Source organism: Chiloscyllium plagiosum, unplaced genomic scaffold (genome assembly GCF_037043375.1).
Source record: "Chiloscyllium plagiosum isolate Xiang-an unplaced genomic scaffold, Cpla_swu_hap1 HiC_scaffold_46, whole genome shotgun sequence".
Taxonomy (NCBI): Eukaryota; Metazoa; Chordata; class Chondrichthyes; order Orectolobiformes; family Hemiscylliidae; genus Chiloscyllium; species Chiloscyllium plagiosum.
This window is the reverse complement of record NW_028270184.1, coordinates 21,116,822-21,134,258: the sequence shown is the minus strand read 5'-3', so window position 1 is coordinate 21,134,258 and position 17,437 is coordinate 21,116,822. Positions and strand designations below refer to the sequence as shown.

The 17,437-nt window shown below is 41.6% G+C and overlaps 1 protein-coding gene across 1 annotated transcript in view; it reads right to left on the bottom strand.

The window, feature by feature from the left end:
- The window catches only part of LOC148136289 (NACHT, LRR and PYD domains-containing protein 3-like), a 31,654-nt gene that overhangs the window by 4,551 nt on the left and 9,666 nt on the right, over positions 1-17,437 (bottom strand). The window contains exon 5 of the mRNA XM_087983849.1: positions 14,348-14,515. Within this exon, the coding sequence (XP_087839975.1) occupies positions 14,348-14,515 (168 nt within the window). The remainder of the gene's footprint in view (positions 1-14,347; positions 14,516-17,437) is intronic.

Genomic DNA, 17,437 nt, shown 5'->3' with positions numbered 1-17,437 from the left:
AATTTGCCAGTGATACTTAGACAGTGCCATCCAAATCCATGACCACTTCCACCAGCAGGACTAGGGCAGCAGATACTTGGGAACACCATTTCCTGCAAGTTCCTCTCCAAGCCACTCACCATCCTGACTTGGAAATATATCAGTATTCCTGCAGTGTCGCTGAGTCGATATCCTGGAATTCCCTCCCTCACAGCATTGTGGGTCTACCTATTGCAGTGGTTCAAGGCAACAGCTCTCCATGTCCTTCAAGGGCAACAAGGGACTGGCAGTAAATGTGGCCCAGCCAGCAACACCCACATCCCACAAGGAAAAAAAAAACCTGTGGTAATCTAACGAAGGCCCTGAGGCCTGCAGTGTAACTGACTGTATTGGTGCCGAAGCACACGTATTGGCTGGTAGTCTTAAAGATCCACAGGCTGCACCATACTACAGACATCTCCAGAAGATGCTTGGATTTAACTAGAGGTTCAGAGTTTCAGTGCCAGTGACTGAACATTTGTGTTGAAAGGCAATTAGGTTAGCAACCCAGCAGTAGTTTTAAAAATAAAGCCATCAGGCTTTGAATTTAGTCAACCATTTTAAATCAGGTTCTTAGGTACGAAAAACCTTTTATGCTTTGGAACTAGCTAAATGGATATTGAAGCAGAATAGTTCAAAGCAGGGGGATAGGGACGGGCAGTCTACCAATGTGGGTTGGGCAGGGTAGGTGCCTCATAATGACAGGAATGGAGCACAGGATAGTATCAACCTAACTAGAGCCCAAAAGCCTCCCTTTGTTACTCTGACTAACATTTTAGGAATAGGTAAGCCCACCAGTATGATTTTGCTTAGAATGGATCCTACAGGGCTGAAAATGGGAATTGCAAACTGTATTCAGACATACAATGACATCCTCCTCTTCTCATCAATTCAGCAATGGAACCTATTGACCCTTGGAAACCACACGAGTGAAGGAATGTTCCATAAATGGTGGTGCCCTGTCTTGATCACCCAATGTACCCCGTACAACAGCACCTAACATTATGTGCAGACACAGCATCTACTGATGGCTATGACCCTTGGGATATAGATTATCCAGGGATTAATAATTTTGATTGTTATTTTGTGCCTGTGATATCTCGTCTTCTGTCTCCTGACATGTACTGCCACCACACTACTGAAGATGATGACTGCGGAGGGGCTATGGACCAAGGAGGTGGCCCTTCTACACACCGACTAGGGAAAAGACAATTAGTAGAACGATGAAAGGAAAGGATCATGGATGCAATGTCGTGGAAAGATGACCACTTTAGACTTTGGTTTAGATTCATGGACTCTGATTTGGCCTGTTTATTAATAATGGCCCTAGGCCACAGGAGGGATTTGGAAGGATGGCCCGAACTTGCATATACCAAAATGGCCCATGTCTGCTTACTCAAAATGGTCACAAGGGAAAAGTGAATTAAACAGCTTGTTTTAACACAACATGGCTGAAAAGGAGATAAACATGACAGTTGTTCCAGCCTTTAAGTAGGACACAATGGTATTTTTGAACGGAGCTACTCCAAATCCAGTAAAAAGAGAGCCTTGAGCAGCAGCTATCCCAGACAGTTTTGATGAGAAGATGCCTGAGTGAGTGATTGATCCCAGCTTCAATGCAATGGTAATTGTCCCAACTAGGTTATCCATGTTAATGCAGCTGCTTAGGGAGTTAAAGTTCATAGATTCATAATCATAGGCCATTTGCCCCAACAAGTCCACATCGACTGTCCAAACAGTATCCAAGCCAGACTCGCCCTCCTACCCTCTCCCTGGAATCCTGCATTTCCCATGGCTAACCCATCTAACCTACATATCCCTGGACACTATGGGAAATTTAGCATGGCCAAACCACCTAATTTGCACATCCTTGGATTGTGGGAGGAAACCGGAGCACCTGATGGAAACTTGTGCAGACACAGGGAGAACGTGCAAACTCCACACAGACAGTCGCCCGGGCTGGAATTGAACTTGGGACCATAGCACTGTGAAGCAGCAGTGCTAACTACTGCTCTACCAGACTGCCCATAAGTTATTTTATCGTAAATATTTGTTTCTTTGAAATTAGTTTCTTGCAATATTAAGCAATAGATTCTCATTAAAGAGTCTGAGAATCATAGAGGTACTTTTTAACATAAAAATAGATATAACCAAAGCATAACACAAAGATGAGGGAAAAGGCATTTTTGCTTTGTGTGGGAGTTAATTAGCTTTAGGAAACGCCTTCTCTTACACCGTAAACAAAATAGATTGTTCACAGCACAGTAATCACAAAGTGCAAACAGTAGAATCAACCGTATAAATTTACAATTTAAATTCATAGCACAAATAATATTAAAAATTTTATAGCAAATAGTTAAAATTAAATACCTTTTATATTTTTACATATAGTTAGGACAGCGTAAAATATAAGAAGACTAATTGAACAGAGTATAATAAATAACATAATGCAACCTGTCCTTAGAGGTAAGTATGCCTGAGATAGACACAAAGGAGTACAGCAAGTAACTTTGGAATGTGAATGTATAGGATGCATAGAAAGATCCCAATGCTTAGAGATTATAGTGTTGAGCAAACACTAATCTATGAGATCATGGGAATCTGGGGCTGTCCAAAGGAATATCCATTATTGATTGGGTGTCTCATAGGATTGGGTATAAGAACTAAGAAGGAAGGACCGAGTGACCACGTTGTAGGTGATCATTGCAACACAATTGTATACAAATACTGCTTTTTATTGTTAAATTACCATGTGTCATTAATATCTTTTGATCTGAGCCAAAGATTAACGGAAAAAGTGCCTTCTCATGTCGAAACCAGATTTGGAGAAGGTTTTTTGGCCCTCTTCCTGCTTGAAGCAATGTCTTCCATTTGCCTGAATCCTGTATGTTTCCTGAGTCTTTGTCTCTAGTCAGGGCTTACATTCCTACATATCCAGAGTACTCTGTATGGTTTTCTATCTTGTATTTAAGAAAGGAAATGTCAGTATGCAGGCAGTTCATGAGAGGTTCACAGGGCCTACTTGTGCGATGAAGGTGTTGACTTATCAAGAATGATGCAACTGATTGGGCTTTTGTTTTATTTTAAAAGAATGGTGAAGGTCTTATTGAAATATACAAGATTTTGGGGGTGGGGATGGCGCTTGACAAAGCAGATATTGAGATATTGGGGGCATCTCAATCTGGGGGACATTTAAAGCTGAAATTGAAAAGGGAGTTTTTTTTTCCCCCAAGACAATAGTGAATGTTTAAAATTCTCCACCCGAGAAACTTATGGAGGCTAAATCGCTAAAAGTATTTAAAGAGGAAGTAGCTAGACTTTTGAAATATTGGGCAGTTAAGGGCTATGTGGAACATGCGCAAAAGAGCTCTCGAGTCCTGGGAAAAAAACAGCCATAAGGTTATGGATGGCGGGACAGTCGAGGGGCAAAGTGCACTACTTCTGTTCTATTTAAGTTTCATAAATATTGTAAGTTGCTGGGAATCAAACAAAGGTTTCATAGCATCTGCCACCTGCAGATCTAAGTGACACTAATGTGAATGAATAGGACATTACAAAGAGCACTAACTAAAGCCAAACACAAGACACAGCTTTGCTGCCACAATACTCCGAGCAAATTGATCAACTTCATATGAAGTTATGACAGTAGGGCGAAGAGATTTCTGGGGATGTTGTCGCAAAAAGCAAAGAACAAGGATCCACAAGACAAGGAGTTAAGTGATTTTTGACAACGCTGTGCAATTAGCTGCACAGATGGAAACATGAGTTTCAGGATGAGCCATTATAAGTGCCAAATCAGGGAGGACACTCAAAGCGCCTCCATTGTGACAGAGAATTTGTCTTTATGCCAAACTGTTACTGCCGTATGCAGCCAGTGTCACCAAATCGGTTACCTGTCACAATAGCTGCTAATTGCAAGAGTGACCTTGTACTTGGATTCTATTATCAGTTGTGTACTTGCATGCTAAGACCATAAGACAATAGGAGCAGAACTCAGGCCATTCAGCCCATTGAGTCTGTTCCTTTTTTTTCCCTGAAATGAGGAACAGACAGATATTATAAGTCATGGATGACCAAGCCATTGCTTTTTTGGTGTCGGTGTGAAGGTGTCCCAAACAAGTGAACAAGCAGCACAGAAGGCATGTTGGGACAATGAGCTCATTCATTGGGGTGGGTGAGAGCGAATATGGGAAGATGCAGGCGGTTGTGAGAATGGTTGAGCATGAGCCTTAGTGGGACGTGGATACAGTAGCAGAGGCAGAGAGTGAGATATCGCAGAGAAAATAGTTGGACTCACAGATGGAGAAGAGATTTATTTCCTAAGGTATTCTATGCTCTCAGATAAGTGAGACTGCTTCAAACTGGGTGGCAATTTCACTCCCAGGTCAGTAAAGCTGGAAATGTTCTGGCAAAAGTGGACTGGTTGCAGCTTCTTAAAAGAATGTCTGTGACAAATCAGAGGCAAAATAGACATGTCCCCACAAAGGTAAAAAGTTGTGCTGCTAAGTCTAGAGACTGGTGGTAATCCAGAGGCAAACAGGGTCAAATTAGGAAGAAAATTAGAGTTTATGATAATCTCAAAAAAGACAAATACCTTAGGAAGCTTCAAGGAGCATGGAAATGTAATGATTAGAACCAAGTGGATCTTATCAATAATGAGATCTTTTATTGGGATGGGTAACCTGCATCAATCAGGGATCTGGCTGACCAGTATACACAGGAGATTCAGAATCTCCTTAATTCGGGGTGTGACTCTGAGCTGGCTGGCCACAGCAGTATACTGTGCGCATGTCAAGAAAGGGTGACTTGGATACAGGATACCAGCCCCTGTGCAGTTATTTCGGGAGTGCGCAGGGGGAAGTGGGAGGGAAAATTGGGAGATCGGATTGAGGTTGTGAAGGATTAGGGAGGATCCAGAGATGTTTTATCAGTATACCGGGAGTGTGGACGTTGAGCCCATCAGAGACAGACATAGTAACTCATGACTGGTTACAGAAGACATGTACATGTTTCTTGAGTATTTTATCCCTGTCTTTCCAAAGGAGAGGGAAGATGCAGACATTTTAGTTAAGAAGATTACATAAACATTAGACAAAATAAGCGTAATGAGAGGGACATTACCAGGGGAACTGACCTCCCTGAAAGTGGATAAATCATCAGGACTGGTTAAATTATATCCTAGTCTATTAAAGCAAGTTATGTGGAAATATTGGATGCTCTAAGGATTATTTTCCAAACTTTATTAGGTGCAGGCAAGGTAGCAGTGGATTGCAATTCTGCAAACTTTATACCATTTTTCAGAAAGTATGTGAGGGATAGGGGAGATAATTATAGGCCGATGAGTCTGAACTTGGAAAAAAAAATGGAATCAATATTGAGTGATAGAATTGACTCCTACTTGAAATGTTTTGAATTGATGAGGGAGTGTCAGCATAGATTTGTTAAGGGAAGGTCACGTCATATGAACTTGATTTCTTTTGTGGGACTATCAAGCAGGTTTGGGATGTGGGTCCCACAGTGCATGTTGTCAGCACAGGTATTAGTGAGGTATTTGACAAAGTCCCACACAGAAAACTGTTTTAAAAAAATAAAGCCTGTGGGATACTGGGGAACATGATGAATTACATTTAAAATTGACTCAGTGATAAGAAACAATGGATAAGTGTTGATGGAAGTTTTTGTGAGTGGAAAGTAGTTTTCAGCAGTGTTCCACAGTTCAGTTCTGGCTCCCTTGATGCTTGTGATATATTTTAGTGATTTCAGTTTTAATGTGGAAGACGTGATTGGGAAATGTACGGATGATACAGCAACTGTCAGGTATTTAACAGGAGCGAGGATGGCTACTGACTGCAAGATGATATCAGCTGTTTAATTGACTGGGCAGAATAATGACAAATTAAACTTATTCTGGAGAATTGTGAGGTGAAACTTTGGGGAGCGTAAACAAAGTAAGTGAATACCCAATAAATAGGAGGGTTTTGAGAGGTAGTGGATGACATGAGGAACATTGGATTACATGTCCAGATGTGGCTTGACAGTTGCCGGGAGATGGAAAAGGTGCTATAGAAGGCATATTGATTTTTTTTCACCTGTGCAATGTAATAGCATCGGATACATTTGTTTGCGACAAGTTATATCTTCGCCATACGCGGCCAGCACATGATTTCAAACGCAATGTCTAACATCAGAAGGTCTGACACTGATTTCACAATCTGCAGTGATGATCAAATTTGGTACAATCAAATAGAAATTCAGGCTAGTGTGACAGTGTATGAGAATATGTTTATTTGTTTCCTTCAAATGACAAATACTTTGAGAGAACTTTATGGTAACCAACTTCTGGCTGATAGCTGCTTTGTCTATTAGGTTTTATCTCCCAGAAACTCAAGCCCATAGCATTGTCGTTTCACGAATTCCATACTTCCTGGATTGCTTTGGCATTTAATTTCCAGGCACTAACAGTTGACCCGTGTATATTCCACTCCTACCATGTTCTGCAAATTACTGCTCTGACATTCAACCAGTGACTGTTATAAAGATCAACTAGTAATGAGCACTGGGTAAAGCTGACAAACATTCCAGGGTCTTTAATAGATCCTGAATGTTTTCCCAAGAAAGTGAAACCTATGATTGTCTTTCATTTTCATTTCACACTAATGAAGTTCTGCTTCTAATTATCCATAACCTATTAAGGGAGCTGACAGTCTCAGTGTAACTGGAGTAGGAGGCTGAGAGGTTTGTTAATTGAGACATATAAGATAATCAAAGGGTTAGATAGGATGGACAGCGAGAGTCTTTTTCCTCGGATGGTGATGGCTAGCACGAGGGGGAATAACTTCAAATTGAGGGGTGATAGATCTAAGACAGATGTCAGAAGTAGTTTCTTTACTCTAAGTAGTAGAGGCATGGAACACACTGACTGCAACAGTTGTGGACTCACCAACTTTACAGGCATTTAAATAGTCATTGGATAAGCATATGGATGAGAATGGAATAGTGTAGGTTAGATCGGCTTCAGATTGCACCACCCTGTGAAACCTACATCAAGGGCTGAAGGGCCTGTACTGAGCTGTTATGTCCTATGTTCTGTGTGTTTCTCAACCCCGTTCTCCCAATAACCCTTGATTCCCCCCTTACAATCAAGAACTCATTGCCATCATAAACCTACTCAGTGACCTGGCCTTCACAGCCTTCCGTGGCAGTGAATTCCATAGATTCACCACTCTCTGGTTGAAGAAGTGTCTCCTATCTTTGTTTGAAAGTAAACTCATCCCTTTACTCTCAAGTTCTGCCCAGTCTCTCCTACCAATGGAAACATCTTCCCAATATCCACTCTGTCCAGGCCAATTAAATCACCCCCCCCCCCCCCATCCTACTAAACTTCATTGAGGATAGATCCAGAGACCTCAAAAGTTCCTCATATGTTAGGTTATTCATGCCTGGGATCATTCGCGTGAAACTCTTCTGAACACGTTCCAGGGCCAATATATCCTTCCTGAGATATGGGGCTAAAACTGCAAATAATACACCAGAGCCTTACAGACCCTCAGAAGTATATTCAAGTTCTCTTAAAATAAAACACTGTAACGCATGTGTTTTCCTAACTGTCTCAACCTGCAGGTTTATCTTGAGAGAATTCTGGACTAGAACTCCCAAGTCTCATTGCACTTAGGCTTCTGAATTTTCTCTCCATTTAGAAAGTACTCTATGTTTCTATTCTTCCTTCCAAAGTGCATGACCTCGCACTTTCCCACTTTGCACTCCATCTGCAACTTCTTTGCCCAAACTCCTAGCCTGTCCAAATCCTTCAGCATCCTCCCCACATGCTCAATGCTACCTCCCTTCCACCTATCTTTGTATCATCTGCAAACATAGCCAGAATACCCCCAGTTCCTTCATCTAGATCATTAAATGAACAAAGTGAAAATTTGTGGTCCCCACAATGAGTGTTGTGGAACACTATTTCTCACCTTGACTAGGATGTTTTCTTCCCCCATGTTCTGCTTTCTATGAGATAGCCAAGCTTCCACTCATGTTAGCAACTTGTTTCAAACACCATGGGTTCTTTTCTTACTCTATTGCCTCCTGTGCAGCACCTTCCTAAATGCCTTCTGGACGTCCAGTTATATAACATCCATTAGTTATCCTTAATCTAACCTGTTCGTTACTTCCTCAAAGTATTTGAGCAGCTTTGCCAGGCATAACCTCTTTGATTATACCATGCTGACTCCACCCTATTTTACCATACATTTCCAAGTATAGAGAAATCTCATCCTTCACAATGGACGCCGGGATCTTACCTACGGTCGAGGTTAGACTAATTAGTCAGTAATGTTCCATCTTACCTTAAGCATTTACCTGCTTCATCTCATTGACCCTTTGCCAATTAGCTCGTGACTCAGGTAGTAGTCCAGACATCATCAACTTTTCAGTTTAGCTCCTAGTTAGTCATACTCCATTAGCAGAACCTTTGCCCAAGTTTTATCTATGTCATTGGTACCTGCATGGACCACAACCACTGGATCCTACCCCTCCCACTCCAAGTTCCCTTGTAGCTCAAATGTGAGATCCCAAACCCAAGCACCAGGGAAACACCACAACTTTTGGCATTCTTGATCCTGTTCACAGAGAACAGTGTCTATGTCTCTAACTATGCAATCCCAATTACAACAACGTTTGTCTACTCTCCCTGCGTCCCTCTCCCACATTGCTTACACAAAATATGGACTCATCCTCAAGCCTTCTGGTATTTTATCCCCTTTTTGTTTTGCGTCATCTGGATTTTGTTATGTCACCTTCCTTCCCTTCTATTATTCACATTTCACTTTGCTTTGCCCTTCCTCTCCACACTCATTGTCAAAGTATACTTTCATTTATTTATTCATGGGACTGGGTGTTGTCGCTGGCCAGCATTTATTGCTTATTCCTAATTGCCTTTGAGAAGGTGGTGGAGAGCTGCTTTCTTGAACCACTGCAGTCCACGTGCCGTAGGTTGTTTGAGATAATATGCACTGCTGCCATGGAGTGTTTGTGGTGGTGGGAGTGGATAGTTGTGGATGATTTGACAATTAAACAGGCTGTTTTGTCTTGGATGCTGTGAAGCCTGAGTGTTGCTGGTGTCACACCCATCCAGGAAAGTGTATTTCACCGCATTCCTGACTTGTGCCTTGTAGATGGTGGACAGGCTTTGGGGAGGCAGGTGGTGAGTTACTCTCCATATGATTCCTCCCCTTTGGCCTGTTCTTGTAGACATTGTGCTTATGTGGCAAATCCAGTTGAGTGTCTGGCCAACTGGTAACCCTAAGAGTATTGACAGTGGGGCATCCAGTGATGGTAACTCATTGAATATCACAGGTTAGTGGTTAGATTGTCTCTTATTGAAGATAGTCATTGTCTTGCATTTGTGTAGTGCAATTGTTACATGCTTAAAATCGGTTACATATTCGAGCATTTACCAGTTCTGAATAAAGGTCACTGCACAAAAATAGAATCTTAAAGAGCCTTGAAAAATGTGGACCACAGCAAAAAACCTGGAAGAGTCACATAAGAACGTTAGCGAGGCCTATCTTAACATTTGCTTAGTGGAACTTCCTCAGTGTCGAGAAGAGATTCTCACTAAGGAGTGATAAAATGCTGAATATGTAAAGGAGATTATTCCTTGTTGTCAGCCTCATTAAGTGTATCAATGTGACACAGCTGTGATCCATTCACAATCTGCTTGTTCACTTTAAAGCTGCATCTCAGGTACACCAGAGATTATCACTGCAATCCTGCCACAAAAAGGCTTTGTGCTCAGTGATAGGCACAAGGCTGATAGATTGGACTAGATTACCTCTTAGGCTCAAACTCATTACGTGCTATTCAGCTGCTCAGTGCATCTTAGTGCATCAGCTGCTCAGTGCTGCTTAGCCTTGCCCAGCCAAATATACCAAGCTTACACTCTTGCTTTTTGCTCCGTTGTATAGCAAATAAATTTATGTTAGCAGTGCACAGTCAAGGGAGAATCCAGGACAGCTTCTGATACCAATCCAGGAGCTGGGACACGATCAGTCAGCCACTTGGGGTGGTCAGAGTTCGGATCCGATCCACTTAAGGGGTGAGGAGCTGAATATCAGGCAGCCTTGAGTCTGTCTGTCTTATTGTGGGTGATTTTCTGCTGAAATTAGAGAAGGAAATGGAATGGGTGGCACAGTTATTGGGGTAAAATGTGGTGTGACCTGCTGAGGAGACAGCACAGAGGCCATGCAAGGTTAATGATGTGGGGGATTGGCTGAGGAAGAGTGAGTGATGGAGGATGGTGCATGCAATAGTGAGTTTCAGAATGGGTGTGAGGTACATGCAGGAGCAGAGACAGAGTGAGTAAGAGTTAACAGAGAGTTGTTATTGACTGTGGTGGATCAGAGAAAATTATTGTTCTTCCTCCTACAGTGAAGGGATTTCCTCCAGATGACTGAGACCACGCTGGTCCAGGTGGCTTCCTCAGACCAGGCTGGCAGGGTCTGGTATTGTGGCCAACTGTCAGTTGTAGAGGATGGCTGCTCTTCTGCACAACCCCATTCAGCAGATCTTCAGTCACCTAAGTTTAAAACAGGGTGCCAAATTCCCCTATAGCTGCTATGTTTGGGGAAATGTCATATTTACAAAGGGTAGTTCTGGACTGACATTTCTTGTCTGGCTGCGCATTTCCCTTTTAAAGGTGCACCAGAGACGTTGGGCTATTCTACGATAAGCAGGCTGTTGCAGGTGATGAAATTGAGCGAGCAACAGACGAGAGGGGAACTCTCTGGGCAGGCTGGGTAGTTAACGAGGCAAGATTGGAAATGACAGCACACGAAAACATCACAATGTCTCTTAGACAGAAACCCTATATGAAACATGACAAAATTGACACTGAACCAAAGTTTGAAAGATTTGGCCTGTTAACTCTTTTCACAATTGATCATTAATCAAAAATAAAACGCCAGGTTTTACAAAAAAAAGGCCATAAAGTAATTCATTTCAGCTTTCCCTTGTCAGCAACTGTAATTTGATGCAGCTGTATTAACATATTGCATCATTAGATCTCAATATGAGATGTCCATACAATAAATGTAATATTGTCTTTTTTGCATCCTGGCCCATGTCCGTTTTCACAACCAATACTTGATATTAATATTATTACAGATACCGATAATCTGTAATATTATAGATAACACTTCCTGATGGTGATGATGATAATAAACAATGTCAGCCATCCAGTTAGTGTGAACAGTCTCTCACTCTGGTACTTACCCCAGTCTCTCTATTTTACAGTCTGGATTCATCAGAGTCTCACACAGAAATCTCACTCCGGAATCTCCCAGATAATTATCATTCAGGCTAAACAGAATGAAAAACTGTATTAATATGGACTGAACTTCCACCAGCAGGCAGAAAAACTGAGCTGGTTTTGATTTTCTGTTCATATGCAATTATTATTTTTTTGTTTTTTCTGTAGTTTTTGATTACTGACTGAAATTGGAAAAGGACAGTGTTAAAATTAAAAATTGTAAAGAGATTGCAGCATTAAAAAGCAAGTGACCGTTGTAACTGGCATTTCTACGGCTGCTTTGTGCAATCAGTGAGGAAGACAGGCTGGCAGCACAGGATGTATACAAAATGAGATTTGGCCTGCAACAGGTAGCTGCTTGGTTTGTGCAGTTGTGACCAGCTGTGGATGATAAAGGTCACCTGTCAGCCAACAAATGTGTGAATGGCTCCTGGGGAACTGAACAGCTTGTGGATGTGAACGATACAGCCAGAAATGATCAACCATCTTGAAGAGGCGGTGGTAATGGACAATATTTGAAGCTTGAGAAAAGCCAGCTTATTCTTTGTCACCATTTGCTGTAATGTGTTACTTTTAAATCAATAACTCAGAGATTTTGTAATTTGTCAATTAGTCATTCAGTGCCTTCTGTAAGGAAGTGGAACCTCGAGAAGAGTGATGGAAGAACAGCAAGTCCTGGCAGTAAGAACGTGATCTCCATGATCTCAGAGACCTCAATGGAAAGGGGCTATTTTATGGTGTTCCTGATGTTTTTTTCTTCCCTCTATCCATAACCCCACTTTTAAAAATGTGGTTTGTATGTACATATGTTTGTGTGTATAGTCAGAGTTTCATCACACTGTTAGCGTTTTAATTAATAAAGTTATGCATCAACTGTTCATAGTTACTCAAAAGTTGTATTTCGTGTGAGAATCATCTATATCGCTTGCAAAGTAAACTCATACCCCACAAAACATAATATTATTGCTGCACCTTCAACTCTAATTTACTAGCAGAGATGCTATTAGCTTACTGCAAACATTCTGAGGAAGGGTCACCGGACTGATCTCTCTTCACAGATGCTGCCAGACCTGCTGAGCTCTTTAGCAACTTCTGTTTTGTTACTGCAAGAATTCATTGGCCATTGAATTACTGGACTCAAATTCAAATTAATCAATACTAATATCTTACATTTTTAAAGTAATTCATTATTTTAACTTATTTTTTCCTCTTTTTCTCTTCCTGCTTCGTTGTGTTGTACACAAGTGAATGTGCACTTGCATATGCATCTGTTGTGATTTATTGCGCAGCCCCACCCCCTTCCCATTTATCTCTCCACCCCAGAGGCTCCCAGCCTCATTCCTGATGAAAGGCTCCGGTCCAAAATGTCGAATTTCCTGCTCCTCGGATGCTGCCTGACCTGCTCTGCTTTTCCAGCAATTCCCTCTCAACTCTGATCCCCAGCATCTGCAGACCTCACTGACTCCTTCTATTCCCCAGTCACCTACTTGTATACAGTCACCTCCAGATTTCTGTGCTGGAGCAGGCTACTGCGGATGTTGGAATCTGCACTGAAAACAAACATGTTGGCGATCACAGTGGGTCAGGCAGCATCCATGGAGAAAAAGCACGGTAACGGTTTGAGTCTAGATGACTCTTCATCAGAGCTATTTGTATTAATCTGAGAGTTTTTCAGTGCCGTTTAAAAAGTGAGCATCATGAACATAGATTTTGGGGAAGACAGGCTTATATAAAAAAGGAAAATAAACTAAAACTGTCTTTGTTACAGACAGAAGAGAACAGCAAAATTAATTTAACTCTCTCTTTCTGTTCATATTACTAACAATTTTCAATGATCAGATTTAATCTCCAGAAGCTCACGACTGACCCTGCCAAGTTTTGGAATGTTCCTATATCTGGAAATATATGAGACTGGCACCATTTTCCATGAATTAAATGATAAAGTGGCAATTCATTGTACTTTATAATTGCATGTCATTTCAATCTTCATATTATTTCAGGGTGAGTATCATAATGAAATCATATTAATTGCTGTTATAAAATTCATTCCTCTGAATTTTATAACAGCAAGAAATGTTATTTTCTGTCATTACATTGTTGAAATATTGTTGTTCTCTTGGTTTGCAGGGAAGGGGAGTTTCCCATTTCATTCACCATTCAACAGGTGGCATATTTACTGCTGGTGCAGTTTTTGATATATTTCAAGAGATTTTCTAGGAGTCCCCCAACTCCCAACAAATGCTTACATATGGGAGTGGATTGTTAGAAAATCCTGTTGCTCAACATTGAGAATTTTATCAGAGTATGAGCAAGATCCTATCAATGTGCTGGACAATTAGCGATTTGGAGTTTTTACAGCAGTAAGTTGATTTTAACTAAATTGTGATCCATATAAATAATAAGAAAAAAAAATCAACTTATGTAATTGGCTAATTTAAAATGCTTCCCTTTCGTTGTAAGGAACCAGTGTTTTATTTCTCATGATACTTCAGTCGTCTTTCCTTGTGATCTGCGCAGTTTAAAGTTGATTAGATTACTTACAGTGTGGAAACAGGCCCTTCGGCCCAACACGTCCACACCGACCCTCCGAAGAGCAACCCACCCAGACCCATTCCCCTACATCTAACACTATGGGCAATTTAGCATGGCCAATTCACCTAACCAGCACATTTTTGGACTGTTCGAGGAAACCGGAGCAAACGAGGAGAATGTTTAAACTCCATACAGACAGTTGCCTGAGGCAGGAATTGACCCGGGTCTCTGGCACTGTGAGGCAGCAATGCTAACCACTGTGCCACCGTGCCACCCACAACTGATGTTATAATTGCTAGTATTGTTAAGATAATTTTTCACCGCATTGGTGTTTAAAATACTAGGAATATCTATATTCAAGTCTTGCAAATAAATACATATTTTTCTTTTCATCTAACTGGAGTTAATATTTCAATAATACTTATTTAAAATGTAATGAATCCCATTCATACTTTATTTGTTCTATTAAAAATTATTGTAAATACTCACTCGATCTCCTGTAGACTCTTACAGGTCCGAATGAGACGGAGGAGAGATGAGACAGATCGGTCTGTGAAGGAGTTTCCCCCCAGATTTAAATGCATCAATGACTGGTTTGTACTGACAGTAGAGGCTAGTTCCTTGGCACAGGAATCTGTGAGTTTGTTAAGAGCCAATCTAGGGATTATTGATAGTAAAATAAGAAATGTGGGTAAATATACAGCGCTCTTGATGACAACAATAATGTACAGTACGAAGTCCTCAAAATTTAATTCAGAACAAAAGTTATATTGATCCTGTGAAATTAATGTTTGAGTGCTGTGTACTTTCATTAGAACTGGAAAAAGCTGCAAATGAAAGGGTTTAATAACAAAGACAGGGGAGGGAAATGGGAGGGAATGAAAGAACAAAATGCAGTGCAGAAATAATTAAATAAAATGATAGGGGTGCAAAGCAGAACCTCTGCATCATTATGTTCTTATTAGGAAGGATAATGAGTTAAGACCAGTGGAGCAGGAGTGGCATTAGTGCTGGTGTTGAAGATAAGGGTCATGATATAACTGGAAGCTGTGAAATTTGTCTGGAATGAGGAGGTGTGGCCGCGTGTGTAGGGTAGGAATAGAGTCATGAATACAATATTATCAGAGTTGGACAATTAACAGCTGGCAGGCAGGGGAGAGTCATCCATTCAGTATGAGCAAAGAATGTCCTGGTTCAGGCAATCATGGGGCCATTTTTAAAGGCAGTCAGCAGTACTTTAAAACAACAGCTCTCGAAGGAGCCTCCGGGGATCACTGGTTACTAACAAAGAGCTCAAATGGCAACAGCTAGATCCGGGTGGCTCCTGGATTCATTCATACTCCCTCAGGCTGCAGCAGTCCCTGTTCTATCAAAACTGGAGGAGAAAATCAAGGCAATCAAGGCAGGTTCAGATAGAGACTGTTGAGAAGGTGAGAAAGCATAGGGCATCCAGTTGCAATGACAAAAAAGATCACTGAACCGATGTCGTCAGGAACAGGTTACAAGGAGAAACTGAAGGTCTGGCATGCGACCAATGACAAAAGTAGAACTGGTAGAAAAAACATCTCTGTCCAGTCATTAGCAATACCTCAGCAGCAGCATTGCACCTCCATCAGCTCAGAGTCCTCAGCATGGGTAGGGAGGGTCCAGTTTACCCTGACTGGGTATAACAGCAGCTGCCTACAGCATCTGGGTGGGGGTGCGCCACACAGGCACTTCTAATGAGCCAGCAGGTTCCGTGTGGAAGCCACTCAGATTATAGGTATCCTCCAGGCTATAGGCAGCTGGAGGAGAGGCAGATTTAACAAAATCTATGGAGGAAAGATATGCGCATTTTGTCACCACCTCAGCTGATGTTGCAGAGGTAGAATATCAGTGTACATGCAAGCATTTGTTTAAAATCTTCCTCCTGAAGCCCTTAGATTTCATCTGACTGTACATTGTTATTGGATGTCATCTTTCTCTGTAGATATTTTCAATTAATTCTGAGAGAGTACATGACAAAAAAAACTTTCAATTTTCCACATCTCTGTGTCTTTAAGAGTTCACTGGCTCTTGTAAACAGTGAAATGAGAAGGAAAGCACCAAATGATACCAAAACATTTCTAGTTTCTGTGCTTCATATCACGAGAGGTCCAAGAGATAGTAAAGACATTGAAAGAACAGCACCATTGCTAACAAAGATGGACAATATATTGCATTGATGTGAGAGTCACCTTCAGTTGAAATTACTGAATCTTGTGTCTCCCTTGCACACATCTGACATCGTGGTCCATGAGACTCTTCATTGTGTAGTCTCTGGTTAAGATTGATTCCGGCTACTGACTGTTTAAGAAGCAATAGAACTCATTGTTCAAAACTTTTCCCACTGTAGCTTCAGGTTACACAGAGCATAGCACAACAACAGGAAATAGGATGTCTGGGTGTCTCTCTCCTCTGCACGTGTTCCACATAGATGCACATTGGCCCAAGTGTCCTTCGGTCAGTACAGATTGCTTTTATTTATTTGTTTATGCGTATCTGGCAAAGTCAGTATTGGTTGCCCATCCACTTGTCTTTGTACACGAATTTGTGATCTATTCTTGGCTTGCTGCTGTCCATCTGGTGTAGATACATCAACAATGCAGTTCAGTAGGTGGTGCTAGGATGCCGATACAGTGACAGCAAAGAGATAGAGATGTGGTTCGAAGTCAGGATGGTGTCTTGGAGGGAACTTACAGACAGTGCTGACTTCACACGTTTGCTGTCTTTGTTCTTGTACAAAGTTAAAAATCACACAACACCAGGTTATAGTCCAACAGGTTTAATTGGAAGCACACTAGCTTTCGGAGCGACGCTCCTTCATCAGGTGATTCAGAGCCTCGCTCCGAAAGCTAGTGTGCTTCCAATTAAACCTGTTGGGCTATAACCTGGTGTTGTGTGATTTTTAACTTTGTACACCCCAGTCCAACACCGGCATCTCTGAATTATATTTGTTCTTGTAGCGTGTAAAGACTTTGTGATATCGATGTCCCAATTGTAAGAAATGTTCATGAGTTACAACAGTGCATCTTCCATACAGTTTATACAGCTAGGACAGTGCATTGGTGATGGAGTGAGTGGATTCCTTTCATCCCTGGATGATGTCAAGCTGCAAGTGTTGTTAGACCAGCACTGATCCAGACAAGTGAGCAGCATTCTGTCATCCACCGGTCTTAAGCATTGTAAATTATGGTCATGCTTTGGACTACTAGCTCAGTGAAAGTTCTGTTAAACTATCATCTCCTGTCATCCAGTACTGAGCCTGATGGCAAAGAGATAGCCTGAATAACTCAAGCACCCAGGATTGCCACAATGTGTAGGTTTTGTGGGGGCTTCCATCGTCATGAGGGATTCTTGTGGCAGCCACAGATCTGTTGGATTTCGAGAGTGAAAGTCCTTCCTGCAGATGAGGCTGCTGTATGTTCTGTTGAAGCTTTGTCACATGGATACATGCAGGCAGCCAATGACAGACAGCAAAGGCTATGGGCCCTGACAACATGGCGACAATAGTACTGAAGGCTTATACTCCAGAAACACCATCACCAAGCTCTTCCAGTG